This window comes from Elephas maximus, chromosome 4 (assembly GCF_024166365.1).
Source record: "Elephas maximus indicus isolate mEleMax1 chromosome 4, mEleMax1 primary haplotype, whole genome shotgun sequence".
In the NCBI taxonomy this organism is placed as follows: Eukaryota; Metazoa; Chordata; class Mammalia; order Proboscidea; family Elephantidae; genus Elephas; species Elephas maximus.
In genome coordinates this window covers 66,492,001-66,516,254 of record NC_064822.1, presented here as the reverse complement: position 1 = coordinate 66,516,254, position 24,254 = coordinate 66,492,001, and the positions used below count along the sequence as shown (strand labels likewise).

General features: G+C 36.2%; 1 protein-coding gene across 1 annotated transcript in view; it reads left to right on the top strand.

The window, feature by feature from the left end:
* The first annotated feature begins 929 nt into the window (after positions 1 to 929).
* LOC126076244 (ovostatin homolog 2-like) overlaps positions 930 to 24,254 on the top strand; it is a 31,638-nt gene continuing 8,313 nt past the window's right edge. Inside the window, exons 1-10 of the mRNA XM_049884820.1 lie at positions 930 to 1,054; positions 1,876 to 2,059; positions 2,526 to 2,682; positions 10,844 to 10,896; positions 15,751 to 15,771; positions 16,332 to 16,500; positions 17,170 to 17,254; positions 20,215 to 20,335; positions 22,848 to 22,962; positions 23,822 to 23,931. Of these exons, the coding sequence (XP_049740777.1) occupies positions 990 to 1,054; positions 1,876 to 2,059; positions 2,526 to 2,682; positions 10,844 to 10,896; positions 15,751 to 15,771; positions 16,332 to 16,500; positions 17,170 to 17,254; positions 20,215 to 20,335; positions 22,848 to 22,962; positions 23,822 to 23,931 (1,080 nt within the window). The 5' untranslated portion in view covers positions 930 to 989. The remainder of the gene's footprint in view (positions 1,055 to 1,875; positions 2,060 to 2,525; positions 2,683 to 10,843; positions 10,897 to 15,750; positions 15,772 to 16,331; positions 16,501 to 17,169; positions 17,255 to 20,214; positions 20,336 to 22,847; positions 22,963 to 23,821; positions 23,932 to 24,254) is intronic.

Genomic DNA, 24,254 nt, shown 5'->3' with positions numbered 1-24,254 from the left:
AGGGTGCAATTTTTGAAAAGTAATGGGGGAGGTGAGTAACACAGGCGGTAACAAAAACTGACTAAAGAAGGGTTGTTACATTTTTTTCTCAGGAGGACTGTGTGCTAGTCTTGCTGTAGGTTTACATAGGGGAATTTCTGTTTCCATTTCAAGGTAAACATCTAAGGATAACTTGCAAATGACAGCTTTTCTTGCTAAATAAATTAATAAATAAGCTTCACTTTATTATGTACCTTGCTCCTAGCTGTAAACCATTTGGAGGAGTAAATGGTTAATATTGTTAGTGATCTTTATTTTTCTTATCTTCAGTACTATATTAAATACTTGAAATCTGGGGTTATTTTCACTTGATTTAGAATATTCTCAGGCACATATTTGGTATGCAATTATATATCGTATGGAAAATACAACATGAATCACCAAAGTATGTGATAATATTTGAATTTTTAAAAATCTGTCTGAGTTTCCTTAGGTCTTTTTCTATCATTATTTTTAAAGTGCTGCCAACATAATAACTATATGGAACTATCGCCAACCAGGAATGGTTATTGCACTTTTAACAGAACTGACTCTTAACTAGGAAACGATGGTGTAGTAAGATACAATTCATTTGTAGCAATCGAAATTATTGAAATGAGGTTTCATTTGTGCTTGGAAAGAGTCACTGGCAGGTGTGTTAAGTTTGGAAAATGCCAACGCAAGATTTTTCACAAATGAGATGGTGATATTCAAATGACACACCTAATGACAAGTAACACATGTGGGTACTGGTACTGGGAGGTGACTGAAATTCAGAGAATGTATCCAATTAAGTTCCATGTTCTACGTTTTAATAATGACTCAGAAATCCTGGCAAAACCTCTGGCGTGTATATATAGCTTCACAGTTGGCATTCCTGGCCAGTGAGAATGGTTCTGCTCCCAGGACACTGACCTGTACCTGGATTGAAGGGAGCTGTGTTGGCTGCTTCTTCATCTATTTGGATCACCATGTGGATGAGAATACTTCTGGGTGTTTTTCTCTTTCATCTGTCTCTTGCTCAATCTACTAATGTGTAAGTGACTATATAGGGTTTTATTGGTAGAAGCCAAATAGAGATTGGTGGTGAAATATCTAATTTTCATCACCTATTTTTATTTTATTGTGGTAATTTGATTTTAGATATTACCATTTCACAATAATACCAAATAGAGATTGGTGGTGAAACATCTAATTTTCATCACCTATTTTTATTTTATTGTGGTAATTTGATTTTAGATATTACCATTTCACAATATACTCTAAAATTTTTAATTCGTACAGTGAATTCCAAATTTGAATGTCAGCCTTCATCTCTGCCCAGTAGATATCTAGAATGCTGACTAAGAGTTATGCTGAGAAGAGGCGTCAGGTTGCCAGTGGAGAAAGAAGCTGGAAAAATAGTAAAAACCATCCCCAACCCACTGCTGTCGAGTCGATTCCAACTCATAGCGACCCTATAGGACACCGTAGAGCTGCCCCATAGAGTTTCCAAGGAGCACCTGGTGGATTCAAACTGCTGACCTTTTAGCAGCCGTAAAAATAGTAGGCAAACATAAAATGTAATGTGCAGCATCAATTCAGGGGTAAAAGCGTTGTGTGAGGAGACAGACAATGCTAACCATTATAGAACTAATGACTTAAATTAATTACTGCTTTGTAATTGAGATTTTCCTCATTGTGTCTACAAAATTCAATTTAGAGGCCACATTCCATGCCCTCAGATTTAGACTTTAGATACATTTTTAAATACATTTTTCTTAAACTCCAAGGTCCTTTCTGTAACAAAACAATTGCTAAATAACGAAACATTTCTTTGACACTTTGATTTTTAATGCTCTCACTTAATTTTTATAGACAATACGTTCTGTTGGTCCCTTCTGTTCTACAAGAAGGCTCTTCAGAGAAAATTTGTGTCCAGCTTTTTAACCTTACTGAAACGGTTGTTTTGACTGTCTCCATCAACTATGAGGAGGTCCAGCTGATAATATTTGAAGAGCATGTTACGGGAGAGAATTTCTTCAAATGCGTCAACTTTGAGGTGAACTACTTCATTCTGCTTTATTTGGAAAAGAATATTGCAGGTCCTTGACTTTCTAGGGCCCGGGATCAGACTATTCTACTGTGTGTGTAAACTGCTTTTAATTTTTAAAAGGATAATGCACTCCTCAGTTTGTGATAGTGTAAGTATGTTTTATATGGTCATGACAAGATGAGCCAAACTGTTTGATTTTATGACAGAAATTTGTTGAAGGGAATAAGGTATATAAAGAGAAAGACAGCTGTTCAGAGAAGGAAAGGTTTAAGATATGTGAAAGAGAATTAGTTAAAAAGGGTAATATACAATAAAAAAAAAAAGTGAAAAAGCAAGAGAAAGAAATAAGATTGGCCATTCAAGACATAAATATGACAAGTTATGGACTGAAACGTTTAGAAATGCCAACACACAGTGGTAAGGATTTCTTGACAAAACACCAGTCCCTTAAAGTGTTTTGTTTGCTTCCTAGGTTCCTAAGGCCAAACCTGACCCAGTGGCTTTCATTATGTTCTCTGCTAAGGGATCTACTCTCAACCTGCAAGAGAGAAGATCCGTGGCAATCCAAGCCAATGAAAATGTGATCATGGTACACACAGATAAACCGATTTACAAACCTGGACAAAGTGGTAAGTGTATCTAACTAAACTACATTACCCTCAGTTAACACAATTTATAAAAAAAAGAATATTTAAATTAATAGTATACAATACAAGCTCAGCAAATTTAAAATAGAAAATAAAAATACAGACTATATAGTTTCAAGGCCAGAAATTTAGTTTCAGTACGTCTGAGGAGTGGGAAGCCTTGGAAACTGTGTTTTTAAAGACCTCTCCCCTAGGTGGTTTTAATAGTATTCAGGTTTGGGAATCACTAAGTTGTATCTTAAGCAAATTTATGAGTTTATAGTTAATTAAAGGTAAGACAGTGGCAGAGCATGTCAAGGACATGTTAAGAGATATTCCTAGTGACTAGAGAATGCCCTGTGATAGAATGATCAGCATGACATTGAATTACCTAAGCTGAAAACCCTCGTCTCACCACTGGGTCAGGAAGGAATTGATGAACTCGAGTTACTACAGTCAAAAGAAAGACACTTCTGATGAAATGAATGACACGTGAGAAAACACAGGAGTAGAATGAATTCAAAAGCCATGCCTTAAAATGAGAAATGGATATTCGAAATAAAGAAAAAAATGGAAGGGAGGAAAGCAAGTTGAAATGAATGAAGTAGTTAAAGGAGAGCCTTGGATATGGGGCTAAAGAGCCTTTTTCACGAAATTAAGTAATGTCCTTCGGAGTCACTATAGATTTGGGGGAGTATACCATGAGGAAAACAGTCTGAGGAAGATTATTCAGACCAATCTATATGTGTTGTAGAAACCCTGGTGGCATAGTGGTTAAGAGCTATGGTTGTTAAGCAAAAGGTCGGCAGTTCAAATCCACCAGGTGTTCCTTGGAAATTCTATGTGACAAGTTCTACCCTGTCCTATAGGGTCGCTATGAGTCAGAATTGACTCGATGGCAACGAGTTTGGTTTTTGATTTGGTATATATGTCACTGAAGGGAATTTCTGAACTCATTACTGTAATGATTCTTTGCAGTACTTTTGATAAATAGTGCAAAATGCTTGAACAATGATACTAAAAACCAAAAACCCAACCTGTTGCCGTCGAGTCGATTCTGACTCATAGCAACCCTATAGGTCAGAGTAGAACTGCCCTGTAGAGTTTCCAAGGAGCGCCTGATGGATTTGAACTGCCGACCTTTTGGTTAGCAGCTGTAGCACTTAACCACTACTGCCACCAGGGTTTCCAAAGATAGTGTGCATGAAAATTGAGGAGAAAAAAATATCTAGTGGAATGTCTTTCTGTACTCCTACTATTCGAATAGGGCTCTTTTGAAAAAAATTAACAAAATAAAAAGTACTACTCCTTTTAATTGATGACATGACTGATTTCTTTCATTGAACTTGCAATTCTGTTCAGAGATTCCTAGCAACAGAAGCAATATAAAAAGTGGTAAACTGACCGGCATATTCAGGTTGATTTATTTATATGCAAAATAGTGTATGATTCTATATTTTACTTTTGAGATGCATTTTGAAAATATTCCAAACACTCATACACTTAAAATTTAATGAAAGCATACATAAAGCTATCCTCATGTAAGTCCATTTATGAATTTATTTCTTCATTTAAGCTGAAACTGTTTTTAATATTTATACTGTATCATCTTCAAAGCATTTTAGCTGCCTGAGCAAACACTGAGAAATATAATAGCATATCAGTTAGTGTCCCCTGGATCATACTTGTTCTTTCCAAATATTCTTCTAGAATTACTAGCTATAATTCTGAAGCATGAATGAGAATGTATGTTTAAAAGCAATGGAGACTCTTTAAAGCCAAATACTTATTTTTTTATAACTATTTCTATACAGTTATTTCCATCCAATATCACAAATACTTGGGAAACTACTAACAGTGGTCTTCAAACCTCAGTGAGCAAAAATAATTACTTAGAAAGCTGGTTAAAAGTCCTATTTAGGACGAGTACCAAGGATAAGTACATAAAAAAATAATTTTCACAGCTGGTTCTGATGCCAATGTTCAGCAGACACACTTTAAGAAACCCTGATAAGGAAAAAACAAAAAAAAAGTGAGTTTCTGCAGACTGGCTTACTGGCTAGCACTTGACAAGGGAAGCAGGTATAAGTGAGCTGGGCATTATTATAACTAGAGGCGCTTAGGCACAAACATGCTGTGATTTCAGAATGACACAAACCGAAAGAGAAGGCAAAGATGGGCTGGAGTTGGAAAAAATGTACTATATGTATATTTCTTTCCTCCTACCTTTTCATTCTTTGTCCCTTGTCCCCTGTCTTACTCCTTTACTTTACGGCAGTCATGAAAGTAGACATTCAGATTTGTAATGAGGTACCAGGGGGAAGTGAATGACTAGACAAGAAAACCAAGGCACAGCTCAGTTCTAAATTTGGGGCCTGATTCAACAACTGCTGAGCAAAGATTATGAGTTTCTGTTTGGGGCAGAATCACTCAAGGAGAGGAGGATTATATGTGGTTGACACAGGAGAATGCCTAATTTCACCCAACCAATCTATACCAAATGCCAAGTCTTAACTGGTAAAACAAATTCCGGATGTATCTAATAGGCTAAGCTTTCTTTCCTGATGAGGAATATTTCAAGAAATAGAGCTGAGGATAAAAATTGGAAGGTTTCTAGGATTCATGCTAAGAAGACCCAGAGAAGGCAGGGCTTGGTATGAATGATACAGAAACATAAAAATTATAATGAGTTTCTTTATTTCTCATCTCCTCTGCTTTCCTGTAAAGAGCCTGATGAGGAGATAAATGGCTACAGTGTAGCATGGAAGATGAATACTCAATCTTATATAATTGAAGGATATTCAATTTTCAAAAAATTGATTAGTATTTGGCTATAGTGCTGCAAATATTCATGGTTTATCCAGGTTCTTGCTCCTTTTATTTTTAAGTATATTTAGTTATTAACTATGACTTTATGCTAAAACCTCAAAGGACATTTAGACTGCTGTAGCTTCATATGTGACCACCATTTGCATTTTGAAATCTCTCCTCCTCTTTCTGAAAAATTACAAGAGCTATGACTCAAATGAAGCTAAAAAGTCTACAGGAAGGTATCGATGGCTAAGTTATTGCAGATTTAGACACTTAATACTCTCAAGAGAGGATCCATAATCTATCTAGATAAATTTTTTGGCTTCGTGTATTCCAGATTTATATTTTGCTTTTATCATGCATAGAAGAGAAGCATCCTACGTCTGCAATTAATAAACTTTGAAGGCCAGGTTTGACTAGAGTTATGTGAATGCTTGAAAGCCAGATACTTGTTTGACTGGCTCTTCTTGAGTGTTGTCATCACTTCTGTCCACACTTGTCCAAGATCAAAGAAAAAGAAAACAATGAAATTTAAATCAGAGATCAGAAACAAGGGTAGGTTAGGCTAATTATTTCCCTACCATTTTACAAGCAATGACCACAGGGCAGGACTTAACAAATTTGGAGTAAGTTTTACCTAGTGTAATTTCAGATTGCAAGAAGCCCCTCCCATAAAATAATCACCATCATCTACTTCTTGGTTCCTGAAATTCTATAGTGAGAGTTTCACTGCATTTGTTTAAAGTATTTATTCCTTTCAGAACACAAGATTTATGACAATGAGATACTTTATTCAAACTTTAAACTCAAAATTTAGTTTTTACTCTGGAAATCCATACCTATTGGTAAAATTTATAATGACTCTATTAAAAAAAAAAAGTTCACTAAAAATGTGAAAGTTGTATTAAACTCCTAATACAAACCTCTTAAATGTCATAGAATTGGGAAAGAGAGTTTATCTGAATTTAGCTACTAACCCAGAGAAAGCAATAGCATGCTCACTTCCTTGAAAAAGAATATTGTGTCTATACTATTTATACTACTTGCAATAAAATTTAGATATCATCCATACTATTTCACATTACAAAAATATTTTTCTCAGTGTCATAAAAATCTGTCCTTCAGATCAACAGTGGATGATGTGGCAGTAAAATACCTGGTAGAATCTTCATGTTTACTGTGGTTGAAATAATCAATCAACAAACTTTTATTGAACACTTGTGTGCTGGGTAATCTGATATATTGAATCAATAAAAAAATGAATAAGAAATAGAAAGTATATAAGCCTGGACAAAGTACCATGGAAAGACAGAGAAGAAAGTGATTAATTCTTCAGGTTGTAAAAGAAATGTGTCGCTGGGGATATACAGGAGGTCATTCAGAGTAAAGAGGGATAAGGGAACCAATACACACAGCCTTCAGCAAAGCAAGTTCCAGTTGTTAAAGAATTAAAGAAAGTATTAAAGGAATTAAAGAAGATATTTGAGCAGAGACCTGATTGAAATGAGGGTGGGAGCCATGGGTGGGGAAAATCATTCTAGGCAGGAAAAATATCAGGTGAAAATGCCCTAAGACAGGGCTTGACAAGTTCTAGGAACTGCAAGATTGAAAGTATTGATTGAGTAATGAGAGAGAGAGAAGTAGGAGATAGGTGAGAGAGGTTGAGTGAATGCGTGTAGATGTAGCAGATTATGTAAGGCTTAATGGGCCATGGTAAAGTTCTTCAAATTTGACTCTGAATAAAATGGAGAGCTATTGAAGATTTTGAAGTAGAAGAGGTAAACAATTGGGGAGCTGGGAGCAATTTGGAAGGTAGGAAGGCCTTTGCAATAATATAGGCAGGAGACAGTGGTAGTTTAAAACAAGATAATGAGGTGAAGGCAGTGAGAAGAGGTTGCATTCTGGATATATTTTGAAGGTATGTTTTGAAGTCGAGTGTAAGATAAAGAGAGAAAATTAGAAGAATTCCAAGGATTGTGACTTGAACAACTGCAATGGCATAATTGCCACTACTAAAATGGGGACGAGTAGAGCAAGAGCAGCTTTGAGGGAGGAAACCAAAAGTTCTTTTTTAGGCATACTAAGTTTGAGATGTCTTTTAAACATCTAGGCAAATATGTCAAGTAGAAAGTAGGACTCATGAGCCCTAAAGTAAGAAGAAAGGTCTAGAGGCGTGAATTTGGGGAGTCATTGCACTAATGGGCGAAGTGAGTAAATCTCACCTTCATTGCCAACTGTGTGGTAAAGATCAGCATGAATCCAGTCCCCAAAGTGTGGAGATGATCTAGTCCTCACCTTCCCACTTCTCTATCTTCACCATCATCCACCCAAGTAGCATTCTCCCTCCAACCCTAACCACCCAGAGCTGGGTTGGAGCTCACAAATTAAAAGGGCACAGTCCTGTTAACTGCCAAATAGGCAGACATCAGCCCCTGTTGGCTCTCACTGCCTCTCTGGGTTTGATTAATTCACTGGAACAACTCACAGAACTTCATGGAGAGTATACCATACTTATAAATACAGATTTATTACAACCAAAAAAGGTTACAAATGAAAACAGGCATAGGGTGCAGTCTGGAAGGCATCCTGGCATGAAGCTTTTACTTTGCCAAAGACATGCAACCCTCCCAAGAGAAGATATTCTCACCAACCAGGAAGCTCATGGAAGTTCCATGTTCAGGGCCTTTATCTGACCTCATTGTAAAGTCATAATTGGGGCCTCACTGAACATATATAATTAACTAAATCATGCCTCCCATCCTTTCCTGAGGTTGCTGACCAGGTGGTCTTTGTGGCATGGCCCACCGCCACTCATTTGTTCAAATCCTCAAGTGTTTTCTGGAGGTTTTAGATAATAAAAGCACCTTAATTACTTGGGAAATCCCAAGGGTTATCTCTCAGGCATCAAGGACAAAGGCCAAATTCAGTTTTTTTCTCACAGTCAACAACATAGAGGTCATATTTAAAACCATGCAATTTGATGAGACCCCACTTCTTAGCCAGACCATGACAGTTCCATAATAACCTAAGACCGTGTTTTTCTTTTATTTTCAGCATTTTATATCCACACATGTACACAGACACACATATATAGTGAAACCTGTGAGAGCTGGAAAGCAATGAGACTGCCTCACTTTTCTGGGTATTGCACGTTTTCTTGCTTTTGATAGGGTGCAATCTTACCACTTTTCTATCACTCCTTTTATTTGAGTTTTCCTTCTGTGGCAGGTTCCCCCTTTACACAGGTTCTGGGTTTCTCAGGTTTTACACTCTCTCTCTCTCTATATATATATCAATTAAAATTTTTTAAATAAATGTGTAATTAAATTAATTGAACCAAGAGAGGGTCAATAGCCTGGAAAAATATGGTTAAAGAGATAGAACTCTAAATGAGTCTGAAAATGCATTTAAAGAGCCTCTAAGAATATATCAACAGATAACAAACAAGAGTTGTATCATCATTGAGTGATTTTTTTTTTCCCAAAGTGTAGTAGCTCTGGTATGATAACAGACATAGATTTTGACATGAATCTTCATTTTTTCCCAAAAAGAAAACTAAAGCATTCCATTACATGGAACAAGCATATGTCAGAATTGTTCATGAAAGCTTAGTTGGTGGAAAGGAAGACTACTAGCCAAGTGAAATTCTATATATAATGCAAGTAGGTCAACAACAAAAATTGACTAGATGACATCAACAGGAATAAAAAGAAGTCTTAAAACTAATGACTCTAAAATAATAATTTCTCCCTTTTGAATTAAAGACAAGGAAAAAAATATTTAGTTGGAGCTATGAATTCAGAATGAAGTTTCTTCTTTTTTTATAGCCATGTGGAAGATGAGAGTTCTCCATTGTAGAGATCCAGAGGGAAAGAGGTAATCTCAGCACACAAAAAAGAAAGTGTTCTATGAGAAAAATAGGAGCATAGGGAAATATCTTCAAAAAAGAGTAAATGTTATTGATGGCACAATGGCAAGGGTTTAATAAAGGGCATCAGGCTGAGAATCACTTGGGAATAGGACATAAGTGAGAGAGAAAACAGATGACCTTGAAGGCTTACACTATAGATTAAGAGGGTAAAGGGAGCTGGTTGATGAGAGCCAGACAGAAAAGGTATGTATTAAAATAAGTATGCACAAAATTTCTATGATTAAGTGTACTAAGAATTGAATTATTTTACCTACTTCCTCTGTCTTTTGCTTCTTTGATTAAGTAATTATCCAGCTTAAGCATGTTTTATGATGATGCATACAAAGAGAAAGAGAAAGAGGAGCCAGACTACAAAAAAGACAGGAGGTTTTTTACTGAACTCTTTCTTGTTGGCAGTATAATTAACCAAGTTCAACATACTAGCCCAATATCTAGTATATGTTACATAAAACACCTGTGTAACCAAATGCTGGTAAGATGTGGAGCGACAAGATCTCTACTGGTGGGAACGTAAAGTTAGTACACCCACTTTGGAAGACATTCTGGCAGTTTCTCACAAAGTTAAACATAGACTTACCATATTATCCAGCAATCGTGCTCCTAAGTATTTACCCAAATGAGATGAAAAGGTATGTCCACATAAAAACCTGCACATGAATGCTTATAGAAGCTTTATTCATAATTGCCAAAAACTGGAAAAAACTAAGATGTCATTCAGTAGGTGAATGGATAAGCAAACTGTGGTACATTCATATACTGAATGGAGTGATAAAAAGAGAAGGGCTATCAAGCTACAAAAAGGCACGGAGGAACTTTAAATGGGTATTACTGAGTGAAAGAAGCCAGCCTGAAAAAGCTACATATTATATGATTCCAACTATATAATATTCTGTAAAAGGCAAAACTGTACGAAGAGTGAAAATATCAGTGGTTTCCAGGTGTGCAGGAGGAGGTGACGAGGGATGAATAGATGGAGTACAGGGCATTTTTAAGACAGTGAAACTGTTCCATATGGTACAGTAATGGTGGACACATGACATTATGCATTTGTCAAAAGCCATGTGACTGTACAACACAGAGTGAACAAACCCTAATGTGAACTATGAAGTTTAGTTAATACTGATGAATCAATATTGGTTCATCGATTATGATAAATGACCACAGGAATATAAGATAATAGGAGAAACAGTGCATGGGGGGAGGGAGGTGTATGGGAACTCTCTGTACTTTCTGCACAATTTCTGTAAACCTAAAACTTCCCTGAAAGATAAAGTCTATGAAAATATATTTCTGTATCTACTCATCACAGAGAGCAATATCCCAACCCTTTCTGATTTATCTAAGTTAATCAATTTAGTATGAAGACTGTGATGACGCAAAGGATAAACATCTTATTTTCATCATCTTTATTTCCTTCTTCAGTGAGGTTTCGAATTGTGTCTCTGAATAATCTTCTGAAGCCCGTTGAGCAAAAGGTAAGTTGTAACTGGAATGTACGTATACCTAGGTATTTATACATTTCTTATGTCTTAAAATTAATCAGTAAAAATGAGGCAAGTTATTGGTTGTGTTCCTAACGACCTTATGACCCACTGTGCTCCTCACTAAATCTAAGTCTTTCCTTTTCCCCTTCTTCCTCTTTCTCTCTGTTTGGTCAACAAAATTAAATGTATTTCCCAAGTACATTAAGATATGGAATTTACAGGACCCCTACTACTTATAAAGCACTGTGCTAGGCAATGTGAGAGCCAGATAGAGAAGACAGCCTTCTGCTCCCAAAGTATGTTGGAATAGAGAAGTATATAAATGGCCATAGTAAAAGTGACCATAGAAGCATATACATAAAACACAACACTGTATTCTCAACATTTAAAAGAGTAGCATCTGGCACGTGGTAGGGTCTTAATATTATAGGATGAGTAAATGAATGAGTGAACAAATGAATAAATGAATGAATAAATAAAAGTATTATGACTGCTTCGTATTGGAGTTATCAGGAGAGGTATTATCTTAGGTCAGGCTCCCCAGAATCAGATCCTGAGATGGAAAAATGAACAAGTAATTTATTTAGAAAGTGCTCCAAGGAGAAACCAATACGAGAGTGGGGAAAGCAGAACAGGAAAGGAGAAGAAGCCAAGCAAGTGTGCAATTGATTTTAAGCAAAGTTGCAACTTCAACCTAATCTGGCAGGAAGCGCCACAGGATAAAATACACTTCAGAGTTTGTCCTACTTGTAGGAAAGGGAGCTAGACTCATTCTCCAGCACTAGGCAGTCATTGGCTATGGGCAGCCCCCAAAGTTCAAGTAATTCCCCGGGAACTTGCCAAAAGGCCCAAGAGAAGGCCTCTCAAAGTTCAGAGGTACAAGCTGTTAGATGCAGAGGGTCGCTATGAGTTGGAATTGACTCGGCGGTAACGGGTTTTGTTTTGTTTTTTGGGTTGTTGTTGTTAGTTGTTGCCGAGTCGATTCTGACTCATGGAGATCCCATTGTGCAGAGTAGAACTGCTCCATAGGAGTTTCAAGGCTGTGATCTTTTGAAAGCAGATCACCAGGCCTGTCTTCCAAGGCACCTCTGGGTGAGTTTGACCCACCAACCTTTAGGCTAGTAGTTCAGCACTTAACTTTTTGCACCAACCAGGGACTCCCTAAATTAGGGATAGGACAGTATTACACTGAAACCTGTGACAGCTGGAACTTGACGGGACTGCCTTGTTTTTCAGGGTCTCGCAAGTTTTCTGCCTTTGACAGGGCGCAGTCTTACCACTCTCCTATCTCTCCTTTTAGTGAATAATATTTGAGTTTTTTCCCTTCTCTGACAGGTTTCCGCCTTACACAGGTTTCAGCTTTCACAAGTTTTACTGTATAAGCAGAGGGGGGTTGTTAGTGAAGGAATGGTAGTGGGGAGTCAAGAGGACTTTGGGAATAGCAATAATCCAGGCTTGCTAAACTACGTAATAAACATAGTGAGTCATGGTGAGTAAAACCGGAAGGAAGGATTGCTGCCCTAAAGTGAAAAAACTTAAATTACAGTTAGTCATAAATGAGCAGTTTGTGTTTAGAGAAAAGAATAAAGTGATAGGTGATGTGTTTCAGGGTGTCTTCCAATTTCTTCAGAAATTACTCTTTATTTATAGTAGAATGGTAAGAGTGGGGAGCATTTTTTCCCACTAGAGAAAATGACCTGGCCTTGAAGAAGTACAGAGGAGTCCTTTTATGGCTAATGCTCTGCAGTTCAGGGACTAAACAGAGAAAAAAATATGTTGATAGTCTAAGACAGTGTTTCAACAGGAGAGTACAATCCATCTAGAAGGGATCTGAGAACAAGGGAAAGAATCATGAAAATGGACAAAGACAAAGAATCATGACTGAGGAGTGACTGAAGCCTCTATGATAAGATACCTGGCATGTTTCATTTCATGTAATTTAGAATCAAATATGTTAGAACTGTTTTATGTGGCCTTAAAAAAAAAATTTTTTTTTTTTAATATATCAACTGGTCAGCTGAACGCAGAGCTACATAGAAGCTTGTTAAGCTTATAGAAGTTGTGCTGATGATTCTCCATCCTCCAAGTCATCCCTCATCCTTACATACTCAAGGCATCATCACTTTTAGCCCATCTCCTTTTGCCATCTTCTTTAGCTACTTTACATTTGTTGGATTGTTGCTTAATTTTAATTTCCAGAACAGATCTAAAGATCCATTTAGTAACTTCAGTCTGAAATAGCTTCTTTAGGATAGCATGTGTTTTCTGTTCTTAGTTCAAGGTGGAAGCTTCTCTTATTTCTAAGACTACATCTCCTCTATTTAATCAAAGCTGCAAGCATTCTAATGTAACCCTTTGGCAATCATTCTTGGTTGGTTGGACCATGGGAAGAGCAGGGTTCTTGAAAATCAAAGGGGCTGCAATGTCATCACAATTCCCATGTTAGTTTTTTTCCCATCGTTGGTTATTTTTATTGTCAATAAAGCCAGATACGATTATCCAATTCCCAGCTTTAGTAATGACTGCATTTGCCATGCATAACAGTATTAATGAAGCATTCATTCCTTTAAATGTGGCTCATAGATAAGATGATCATTTATACAAAATGTTTCTGGGGAGAAGCTTCCGTGGCACAGAAAACTGCATCTGCTTATGTACAAAGATCGAAGTTGAGTTGGTGTTTTCAAAAACGGTGGAAACTAGAAGATAACATAGTTACATATTTCAAGGGCAACACATCTAAAGTGTGCAGCTATTTCAGCATAACATAGAAAAAAATTGATTCATTGTATGGCCGGCCTTCTGTGAGAGCTGAGGATTCAAGGTAAATTTGACTGCATGAACAAAGCATACTAACGACGCAACTCTTCTTTATCAACGAGCCAAGATATAAAATACATACCTACTTTCATCTGCCCATGTCTTAGAGCTTTCCTTTCTTTCATGGTTCTATCATTTCTTTCTGCCTTAATTCAGTGTCTTATAACATATTCAGACATTCTCTTTGTTCAGAGGGTTTCATTTGTATCAAGAAGTTTTAGATCTTTTCTTTAACTTATCCTAAGATCTGAAACTATCTCTACTTTCAGAGAGAGATAACATGAACCCAGCAACAAAAGGGGAACATAGAGGAGGTATTTTCTTGCTTGTTGACTGGATATACAAGATTTAGCTACAGAGTCATAAATTACTTAAGCCAAATCCTTGTTTTTGGAGAAAATCAAGAATGAAGATCTCTACCTTTCTCAATGCTTGAGTTAATACAGTAGTTCTCTTCAGTACTAACCCAATAAATACTTCACCAAGGAGATACAATTTCGTGAATTTAAAATAACAGGTAGGGACCCCAGCTCAGCTGCTGTATTTTTCAGCTCTAAGAATTCTGGACAAGGGTTATTAATTCTGATCTCATCCATGTATGTGTGTTTTTTTTTTTCCATGTCATTCATTTTATTTATCTTTTATTGTGCTTTAGGTGAAAATTTACAGTTCTAATTAGTTTCTCATTCAAAAATTTATACACATGTTGTTTTACGGCATTGGTTGCAATCCCCACAATGTGAAAGCACTCTCTCTTTCCACCCCAGTTTCCCTGTGTCCATTTGTCCAGTTTTCCTGTCCCTTCCTGCCTTTTTGACTTGCTTTAGGGCAGTTGTCCATTTGTATGTGTGTATTTTATCAGTGAACGAACACTGCAGTTAGCAGAAAGGAGCAATTAGAAGCTTAAGGAATGGGCAAAGGATGCTAGGTGGCCATTTTTTAATTTCTAATCAGCCTGTTCACATGAGGCTTGAGCTGAATACCTGGTCCTACTGCCTTGCATCCTATGCCTGCCTGTGAATGAACGCCCTTCTGGGAAAGCCGATTGGGTATCTTCCACCAGCAACAGAGCTAGATTTACCCAGTTTCCCAAATGGACCACAATGGCAGGTCTAGAAGCCTATTACTTCCTGCTTCAGCCTCCAGTTCTCATTGACCTGAAAGTTTTTTTGTTTCATTTTCTTTGCTTAAACCGTTACCTTACTGTAAAAACTCATTGCCGTCGAGTTGAACTCATAGTGGCCCTAAAGTACAGAGTAGAACTGCCCCATATAGGGATTCCAAGGAGCACCTGCTGGATTTGAACTGCTGACCTTTTTTCTTTTTTTTTGGTTAGTAGCCATAGCTCTTAACCACTATGCCACCAGGGTTTCCACCTTTAACTAAGCAGGGATTATTTTCAAAATGTTTAAATCTAGGTTTTGGGGAGCCACTGACTATGTCTGCTAGGTAATGTGAAGGAAAGCATATGATATTTAAACCTTGCCCTCAGTATACTTGAAACTTTGTTGGGAAGACAAAAATAAACAACACAGCAGGGAGGTGCAATATAATCATCCCTTGATTGGGTAGCACAAACCATAAATGATACAGGAGTACAGTGAAAATCATGGATCAAAAAGGAGAGCAATAAGTAATGTATTAAAAACCTTGAAGAGGAGTAAGCTAAAGTAACTGGAGGGTAAAAGAGAGGGCATTCTAAGGGGAGGGAAATAACTTGGACAAGATTCTAGAAATGGGAGTGAACAAGGAGTGTTTCAGGGACCAAACTGACACTTGCTTATTGAGCCTACAGGTGTGTGTTAAGAAAGAGTAAGAAGTAAATGAAAGTTCTTGAAAACTAGGCCAAAAATTTTCCATATAAGCAATAGGTATTCAGACTTTCAGTCAGAATCAACATTTCTTTGGATTGTCCAAAACCATCTCTTTAGGGGTTTTTTTGCAATAATAAATTTGTAATTAACCTCTTCACTCAGAGGAAAACCTTGAGTTCATAGATTAACATTATTTTTCTTTATCTTTCAGTATCCAGTGATTGCCCTTCAGGTAAGATAACTGCTAATTGAAGTATTATTTTCTCTTCTTTTGGGTATCTCCTCAACCTCAAAATCAGAATTCAGTTTACAGAGGAAAATTGTCACAGTATTATTTATTTCATGTAGTCATCCTCGAGAGGCTAGAAATCATTTTTTTTTCCTATATGACTCACATTAACATTCTCTTGTTAATAAAACTGACAATTAGACAAGTACAATTTCATTCCATTTAACTTTTGTTTATTGACTACACACAAATGTGAGGTTACTGTTTTATGCATTCGGTATACAATATGGCTTACCCTAAAGAAACGAGGGGCTAGCACAGAAAATACAGTGGTAATAAATAACTGCCCTAAAATATACTACGTACTACAATATGTGGCTATATGGATCCAACCAATGTGAACCCAAATGGGAGAAAAATCAATTTTGCCTGGGGAATCAGAGGACACGCCCAAGGTTTGAACCAGTAGGTTAGAATCTCAACAACTGGGAAGCTCCTTGCTGAAATTTTCAGATAGATGAAAAAAATCAGCATGCAAAAAAACACAATTTCTTCATTCTCAGGATCCACATGGCAACAGAATACAACAGTGGGACAATGAGGAGTCTTTTAGAGGTCTCGTGCAACTCTCCTTCCCATTAATCTCGGAGCCTATACTTGGCTGGTATCATATCTACGTGGAGACACTCACTGGAGAGAAAATATATGAGTACTTCTCTGTGGAAGAATATGGTAAATAATAGCTGTGAAGATATTGTCTATGACTGGTGAGAAAAATAATTAAACCTCTCCAGTTTTGCAAGGGCACGATTACTAAACAATATATTGTTAAATATGTATCTCTTCCTTGCGTCTCTCTTTATCTCTGTTATTATTTCAAGATTCTCCACCCACTCTGATTGTTATCCCCCAGTTCAACCCACAATTCTTATGCAATTCCTTGTTAATCTAGAATCCCTATGCCTACCTTTCTTTTGTGACATTTGGTATTCAGTTTATATGATAGCTCCCGAGATGTTAACTCTTTATGCCACATTTATGCTTCAAAAAACTTTTTATAAAAGGCATGGAATTACCATTATTTATGTGAGGAGGTGCTCCATTTATATTATCTCATAAAATTCTCATTAACATTCTATTGTGGCAGCATTATTCCCATTCTAAGGATGTTACTGAGAAACACTTTCTCAAGGTCAACACCTGGGAAGTTATGAATTTAGAATTCAAATCTGCATTCTTCTATCCATTTCCAAGATCTAGCTCTTCTGTACTGCAGTGTACTCCTAACACTATTTATTAACAGCAAATGTAAGCAAAGACATGTGGTTTGTTAAAGGGAACACAGTTGCTTTGTATCAATGCATGCATCCCAGTAAGATTTTTGTTTCTTTTTACTGACAGTGTTACCCAAATTTCAAATGACTGTGGATGCACCAGAAAATGTCTTAGTTGTGGACCCTGAACTCAAAGTTAACGTCTGTGCCTCGTAAGTGTAAGCTGTTTTTAGTTAACATATGATTTTAGGTGACAATTTAAGTCTACTGACTATTGAAGTATTAATACTATGGACAGTTTAAGAACATTGACTATTGACTTGTGATGCACATCACTAGATTTAAAAAAAAAAAAAAAAACTGTTGCCATGGAGTCGATTCCAACTCATAGCTACCCTAAGGATGAGTAGAACTGCCCTATGGGGTTTCCAAAGCTGTAATCTTTACAGAAGCAGACTGCTACATCTTTCTCCCACTGAGGGCTGGTGGAATCGAACTGCCAATCTTTTGGTTAGCAGCCCCTAACCCAGCTCTTAACCACTGTACCACACTGTTTTGCACAGTTTAATATAGTAGCTGCTAGCCACATGAGGCTATTTAAATTTCAATTAATTAAAGTTAAATAAATTTTAAAATTCACTTGCACTAACCACATGTCAAGTGCTCACTGGCTGCATGTGGCTAATGACTACTGAATTGGAGACCAGAGGACACTTTATCACCCCCAGAAAGTTCTGTTAGACAGTATCATGTGCTTACTCTGACTTCTTGATTCAGCCCCCATATATTACATGATTAAAGAAGAAAATCATAGCTCAAACTATGCCCTAGAGAAAACTGCCGTAACAGTTGGAAGTGACTCCAGGGTAATTCTGGTACACTGGGTGGAGGATATCAAGATCAGGCAGGGACTCTGTAGCAAATGAGGAAGTGCTTAGTTGGTATATGGCAAGAGTGTAAGAAAAAAGTTTTTTTTTGTTTTTTTTTTTTTAGCCAGGAAGTTCAAGCTCTCTTCTCCCTCCCCTCCTCACTCAGTTAAGTAGCATTAAAGGAGGCTGTGTAAGTAGCAATGACAGCTAGAGTGCAAACATAAAGCATTGTCTCCTCAGACCTGATGTGAAGACTAATTCTTTCCCTGACTGCAGATCAAATCTCATGTGTATTGCACTGCTTTCCGTTTATTTTTGGATAACTAAAAATAAAAATTATCATAAAAGTGCCCTGGTAACTTCTAGTTATAAAGAGCCTTATTCCATTAATTAAAATTACAAACTGAGCTTCAAGATCAAAGCTTTGCCTTTCCCCTAGCTTGCATCTGCTTTAGCCTCCAAATTTGTAATGGCAAAGAAAGGGCACAGCTAACTACTTGAGATTCACATCCAAGGTTGGAATAAAAATGGCAAGAGTCAAAAGAAGTAAGGGATAGGAAAGTCAAATCCACTTTTTCAAACTTACAGAAGAGGGGAATTCCTTGAAAGGTTTCACTGGGAAGGTTTGAGAACCAGCATCAGAAAATAGACACACAGAAAAAAGCGTAGGCTAAAATGTAGCAAGGGCTCCAGTCAAAATTATGTTGAAATCTGACTGTCCAGTCATACAGCTACCACCCATCACATTACAAACAGTATGATACCATTTACCAACACACACACACACACACACAATTAGAAATAATTAAGAACTTTTTGGCTACTTGCATTGTAGAGGCAGAGAATTGCCAGGGTAGCTGAAAATATCCTTGAGGAATGGGAAGCCCCAAAGGCCAGTTACTACTACACCATGTCTGGCTTTGTGCTGATTCGTGTAGCATAGTCACCAGAGAAATACTGCAATAAGCAGATAAGGCGCTTCAGGCCAGGCCAGCTCGGAACCCCAAACACATAAGCATAAATCCCCATATTGTTGAAGACTCCAAAGACTTGAAATCAAAGTATTAAAGAGCAACTAAGGACAAGAAATAAGTAAAAACACTTACTCAAAAATAAAAAAAAAATTAGCACATGGATTATTAACATTTTTATATAGATGGGCTGACTAGAAGAATTGTGCTGAAGAGAGATTGGTGATTTTGGAAGATGAAATTGAGAAATTTCATAGGCTGACTCCCAAAAAGAAAAAAAAATAATCAGTATGAAAGAAAAATACAAGCATGTAGATAGGAGTTACAGAAAAGCTATGTAACCATTGGAATTCTTAACTGTCAGCCAGAGAAATCAGCTTTTCCAAACTTACAGAAGAGAGGAATTGACTGAAAGAACTCACTGGAGAAGCTTGAGAACCAGCATCAGAAAATGGTCTCAAAAAGCCTGAGCTAGGATATGAGGATATAACAAGGCGGACCCCATTCACAATCATTGCAGAGTCTAACTTGCTAGTATACCATATTTTTACACATTTAACGTGATCATTCTATGTTTTTTTGAAAACACGTGTATTATTTGCATAAAAATACAAGTTCCACCACCACATTACAGTGGGATACCATTTATCTAGACGAATAAAATTAAAGATTCATAAATATTTGTATATTTTATATGTATTTCTATATATGTGTATATGTATTTATAGGTATATGTAAATATATCTATAAATGCAAGGAACAAAACTCTGTAAGGGATAACAGTAGATTCCTCCAGGAAGGAAAAAGATTTAGCCTGTTAGTCAAAGGGGATTTTAATTTTTTATCTAGTGTTTGACTATTTTAACAATGAAAATATATTCATGTACTTCTGTGTAATTAAAAATAAATAAAATTTACATTTTAAATTAGAAAATATAAATATTAATATACGCTCATTATAGCATACTTAAAAACATAGAAAAGCTATAAGAAGCAAAATAAACATCATCTTAAGAAATTAAACAGTGATTATTCTCTTTCCTTATTTTGTTTGTTTCCTTTGCTTACATTGTGTTTTAGTGGCATACATATACGACTTCTACAAGTTATTTCAACCATTTTAATTAAAATCTATCTTTACTTAAAGCATTCACCTTTTAGTTAGTCCCGTTGTTTTAAACTTCCTCAGGAAATTAAATTTAAGGTAAATGGCTATTTAAATGTAGTTGCAGTAATAGCTTCAGGCACTAAAGAAAGTTTTCAAACAGTCTAGGCCTGTTACTAATGATGTTGACCTTTGTAATTTTACCAATGTCATTTTTTTTTTGTTAGATATACCTATGGCCAACCTGTGGAGGGGAAAGTTCAGCTTAACGTATGCAGGAAGCATCCTTATATATATAGTTCTTGCAGATTTCCTCTCAATTCACTCTGTAAAAATTTTACCTCTCAGGTAAGTTGTGTATCTGCAAATATATAAGAAATTTGCATTAGTCAAATATTCTCACCTTTATCCACTTTTCTTTCACCTTGTTTCCCCCTTCACACTACATCCCTGTTGTAAATTCAATTCTCAATTAAAAGTGAATTTGTTTCCAGTTTGAAATCTACATACCACCTAAGTACTAGAAACATATGTCCTCCAGTTTACCTTGTACTTTGTGGATTTGAGTTGGGGAGATATGAAGATGTTCATGAGCATTCAAGATTATTAAATGAGCTATTAAGTTATTTTTCTCTGTCTGTTCTCACTGAAAGTAGATGTGAATAGTGTTCCAGGAGGGACATATATCAGTTAGGGTTCTTAAGTACTAGCAAGAGAAATGAACTTTTTCAAACTTACAGAAGAAAGGAATTCCTTGAAAGGACTCAGTGGGAAGGTTTGAGAACGAACATCAGAAAATGGACACACAGAAGGGTAGGCTAGAATGTAGCAAGGGCTCCAGCCACAATTATGTTGAAATCTGACTGGCCAGTCATACAGCTGCCACCCACCACATTACAAACAGTGTGATACCATTTACCAACACACACACACACACACATACGATTAGAAATAATTATGAAATTTTTGGCTCTTAAATTTAAAATTTTTGTTTGAATGCCAAAAAGAATAGTAATCATGATAATAATAACTAGTTACCATTGAACCGATTTTGACTTATGGTGATCCCATATGTATTAGAGTAGAGCTGTGTGCCATAGGATATTTGATGGCTAATTTTTGGAAGCAGATTGCCAGGTCTTTCTTCCAAGGTGCCTCTGGGTGGACTCGAATCCCTAACTTTTCAAGTTGCAGCCATACACGTTAACCATTTGCACCACCCAAGGACTCCAGGGTAGCAATGGCTAATATTTGATGGATGTTTATTAGGTGTCAGGAACTGAGCAAAGTAGTTTATATACATTTAACTTTCTAAACAACCCTATGAGTCACATACTATTATCACCACTTTATCAATTAGTCTGTAGGGTTGCTATGAGTCAGACTCAACTCGATGGCAATGAGTTTTGTTTGCTTTTTTTTTCTAACCATTTAGTGGTTAGTGGGTTGAAGCAGGGAGAGGCTAAGTATGTTGCTCAAGATCACATATTTAAATAACTAGTGGGATTGTATCATTAGGCATTTCAAGGGATACAAATTTTTCTCCATTTATTTATCCAACAAATAAATATTGAGGTCCTTCAATATGCAAGCATTACTGTTTTTAGGAGCTACAATGTTGAACACAAACAAGACAGACTTGGCCCCTGTCTTCATGGAGCTTGCATTTTATGGAACAGTCATTATCTTTAAAAGATGTGTACACTCTAGAGGAAATATGAACCAATATAAGCTAAGTACACAAGGTAGTTAGATCCTGGAATGGATTATCAAAGAAGGTTATAAAATATAGGTGCTTTTCAGGGGATTTGAGAGGTCTATAAATTTAGAATACACATTTGCATGTATAACAGGAATATAGACTAAATAATTCTTCCAATTATTCATCTTCAAATCTAGTGAAAATGGTTCTGTATCTTGAAGCCCATGGCTATGGTGCTAAGCCTTGGTGTGGTTTCAGGTATGTTCTGAAGAGGCCATATGAACTTCATGCCACCCAACGTCCTTAGGTCTCAGTTTCCTTGTCTTACCACAAACAGAAGAGTTGAACAAGAGCTCAATTTTTCCCAAGAAGAATAGTCTATGAATCTGTGAACACATTTCATGGCTGTACTAGATCCCTTTGCCATATTTATCAATTCTCTCTGTTTAACTTTGTTTTTTAATTGTGAAGTTTTAAAAAATTTACTTAGAGATTTTAACTTGACCAAGCAGATGTTAAGAGAAATTCAAAAGAAAATAATAATGATAGGTACTATTTATTAAATATTTAGTAAGTACTAGGCACTAAGCTAAACACTTTCTAGTCATTATCTTATTTCATACTAACTCTATGAACTCTTTATTAATACCTCCATTTTGCATGATGTAATAAGTAGCAAAGCCAAGATTCAAATCCTGGTGTTTGACTCTGAAGTAATTCTACTTCTATGACTATCCAATTTCCAAAGCACGGTAACTAAAATATGAAACTCAGTTTCAAAACTGAACAAGATATGATTGGAATTAACAAAACTGCAAATATTATTGTCAATAAATGTAACTAGAGATAGATTTGTTCATTATTTCATGGATTAACAAAATAATCACACCATAAAGAGGTTTTTTTAATTTTTTTTTTGAAAGCATTGTTTAACAGTAGCTACCTGCTGAAAATTCTAATGGAGTTATAGGTAAATACATAAACTTAAAATTTCAATTGTAGAATCACAATGGATTATGTCATAAAATTTGAATTTGAGTAAGATAGCGCTCTTAAAGTTGCTTCACGGACTTTACACTTTTCCCCTAAAACTTCTATTTCTTGTTGTCCTTTTAAAATTTAACTTTTCTTTCATTGTTATATTTATTAACTTTTCAGTTAGGGAAAGACGGTTGCATCTCCTATTCTGTTAACACAAGTGCTTTTGAGTTATATCGGGAAGGATACCAGAATTACCTTGAAGTGCACGCTGTTGTCACAGAACGTGGAACAGGTAAGGATCTCAAAGGAGGCAGATCCCAGTGGGTATCACTGCTCAGTTTGAATTGCTAGCTGGTGACTAGCTACACAATGTTAATATAGTCACTGTTTTCAGGGATATGTCGTCAGTTCCTCAGATCTAAAAGCTGAGTGTTTCTTACTCCAACCAAAATTTATTTGATGGACGATAGAATATAATTGTACATGTGAAAAATGTTGAATTGGAAAATACTTTTACAATAATAAAATTTATTTAAACAATAAATTCAAAGGAAACTAAACCAGAAGCCAGAATGTAAATTTATTGATTGATAGTATACTGATACACACAAACACACACACACACAATGCCAACTATATTAATATAAATATATAGGCTAAGAATGATAGGAAATGATCTAAAGTGTTAATTTTCATTATCTTTGGGATATCTAATGTTTGATAATTTGTATTTTTTTCTTTGAGGGAACTTTTCAATTTTGTAATAGTGTACATACATTACAATTCTTACTATGAATTAAGTATATGTTTTAACCAGGCAGAGAGTGAAGAAATATTGTCAATAAACAATTACTTGAGAATAATGAGGAATCAGCATAGTGACTAATCCTTCAAGAAAGAATGCTAAATGGATTAGCTAAATATCAAGGTGATGAAAAACAGAACTCCAGTTGAGAATGACAAGCTTTTGGGATTTTTTTTCCATCCCAGTTAATCTTCTTTCATAAAACACACCTCAAGAAGTACCTATGTATTAAAACTTCTTAGGAAAGGAAAACTTTTGGAAAGAATGGCTGTTTTATGATTTTTTTTTTTCTGTAACTCTATTTGGCTATTTGGCTATTTTCCTGATAACACTTCTTTGTCTGCAGGTGTGCAGCTTACAGGCTCCCGGTACGTAAGTATAGATTCAGCGATGGTGAGGATTCAATTTGAGAATATGGATACAGCCTACAAACAGGGCATCCCTTATTTTGGCCAGGTAAGAGAAGCAACAATTTCTTTACAAGCACATTCATTCATTCACCTTTGTTCTTTCATTAATTCAATCCAGTAGCTATTTCCTGGGAAGTTACTACATGAGAACCTGTCTGCTAAGCATTGTAGAAACACTGTCAATTTTCACAGGTTTGTCCAGGTGTATGCCTTTTGTCAAAGTGTAATTATTAATAGGGTCTCTTTTCAATCTCAAATATCGAAGTTTGGACAATAAATTATATAGTCACCATAAGAATTGGAGACATACTGGTAAGCTAGACAGGTGCTATCCCTGCCCTCACAGAATTGATAATCTGACAGAGAAAA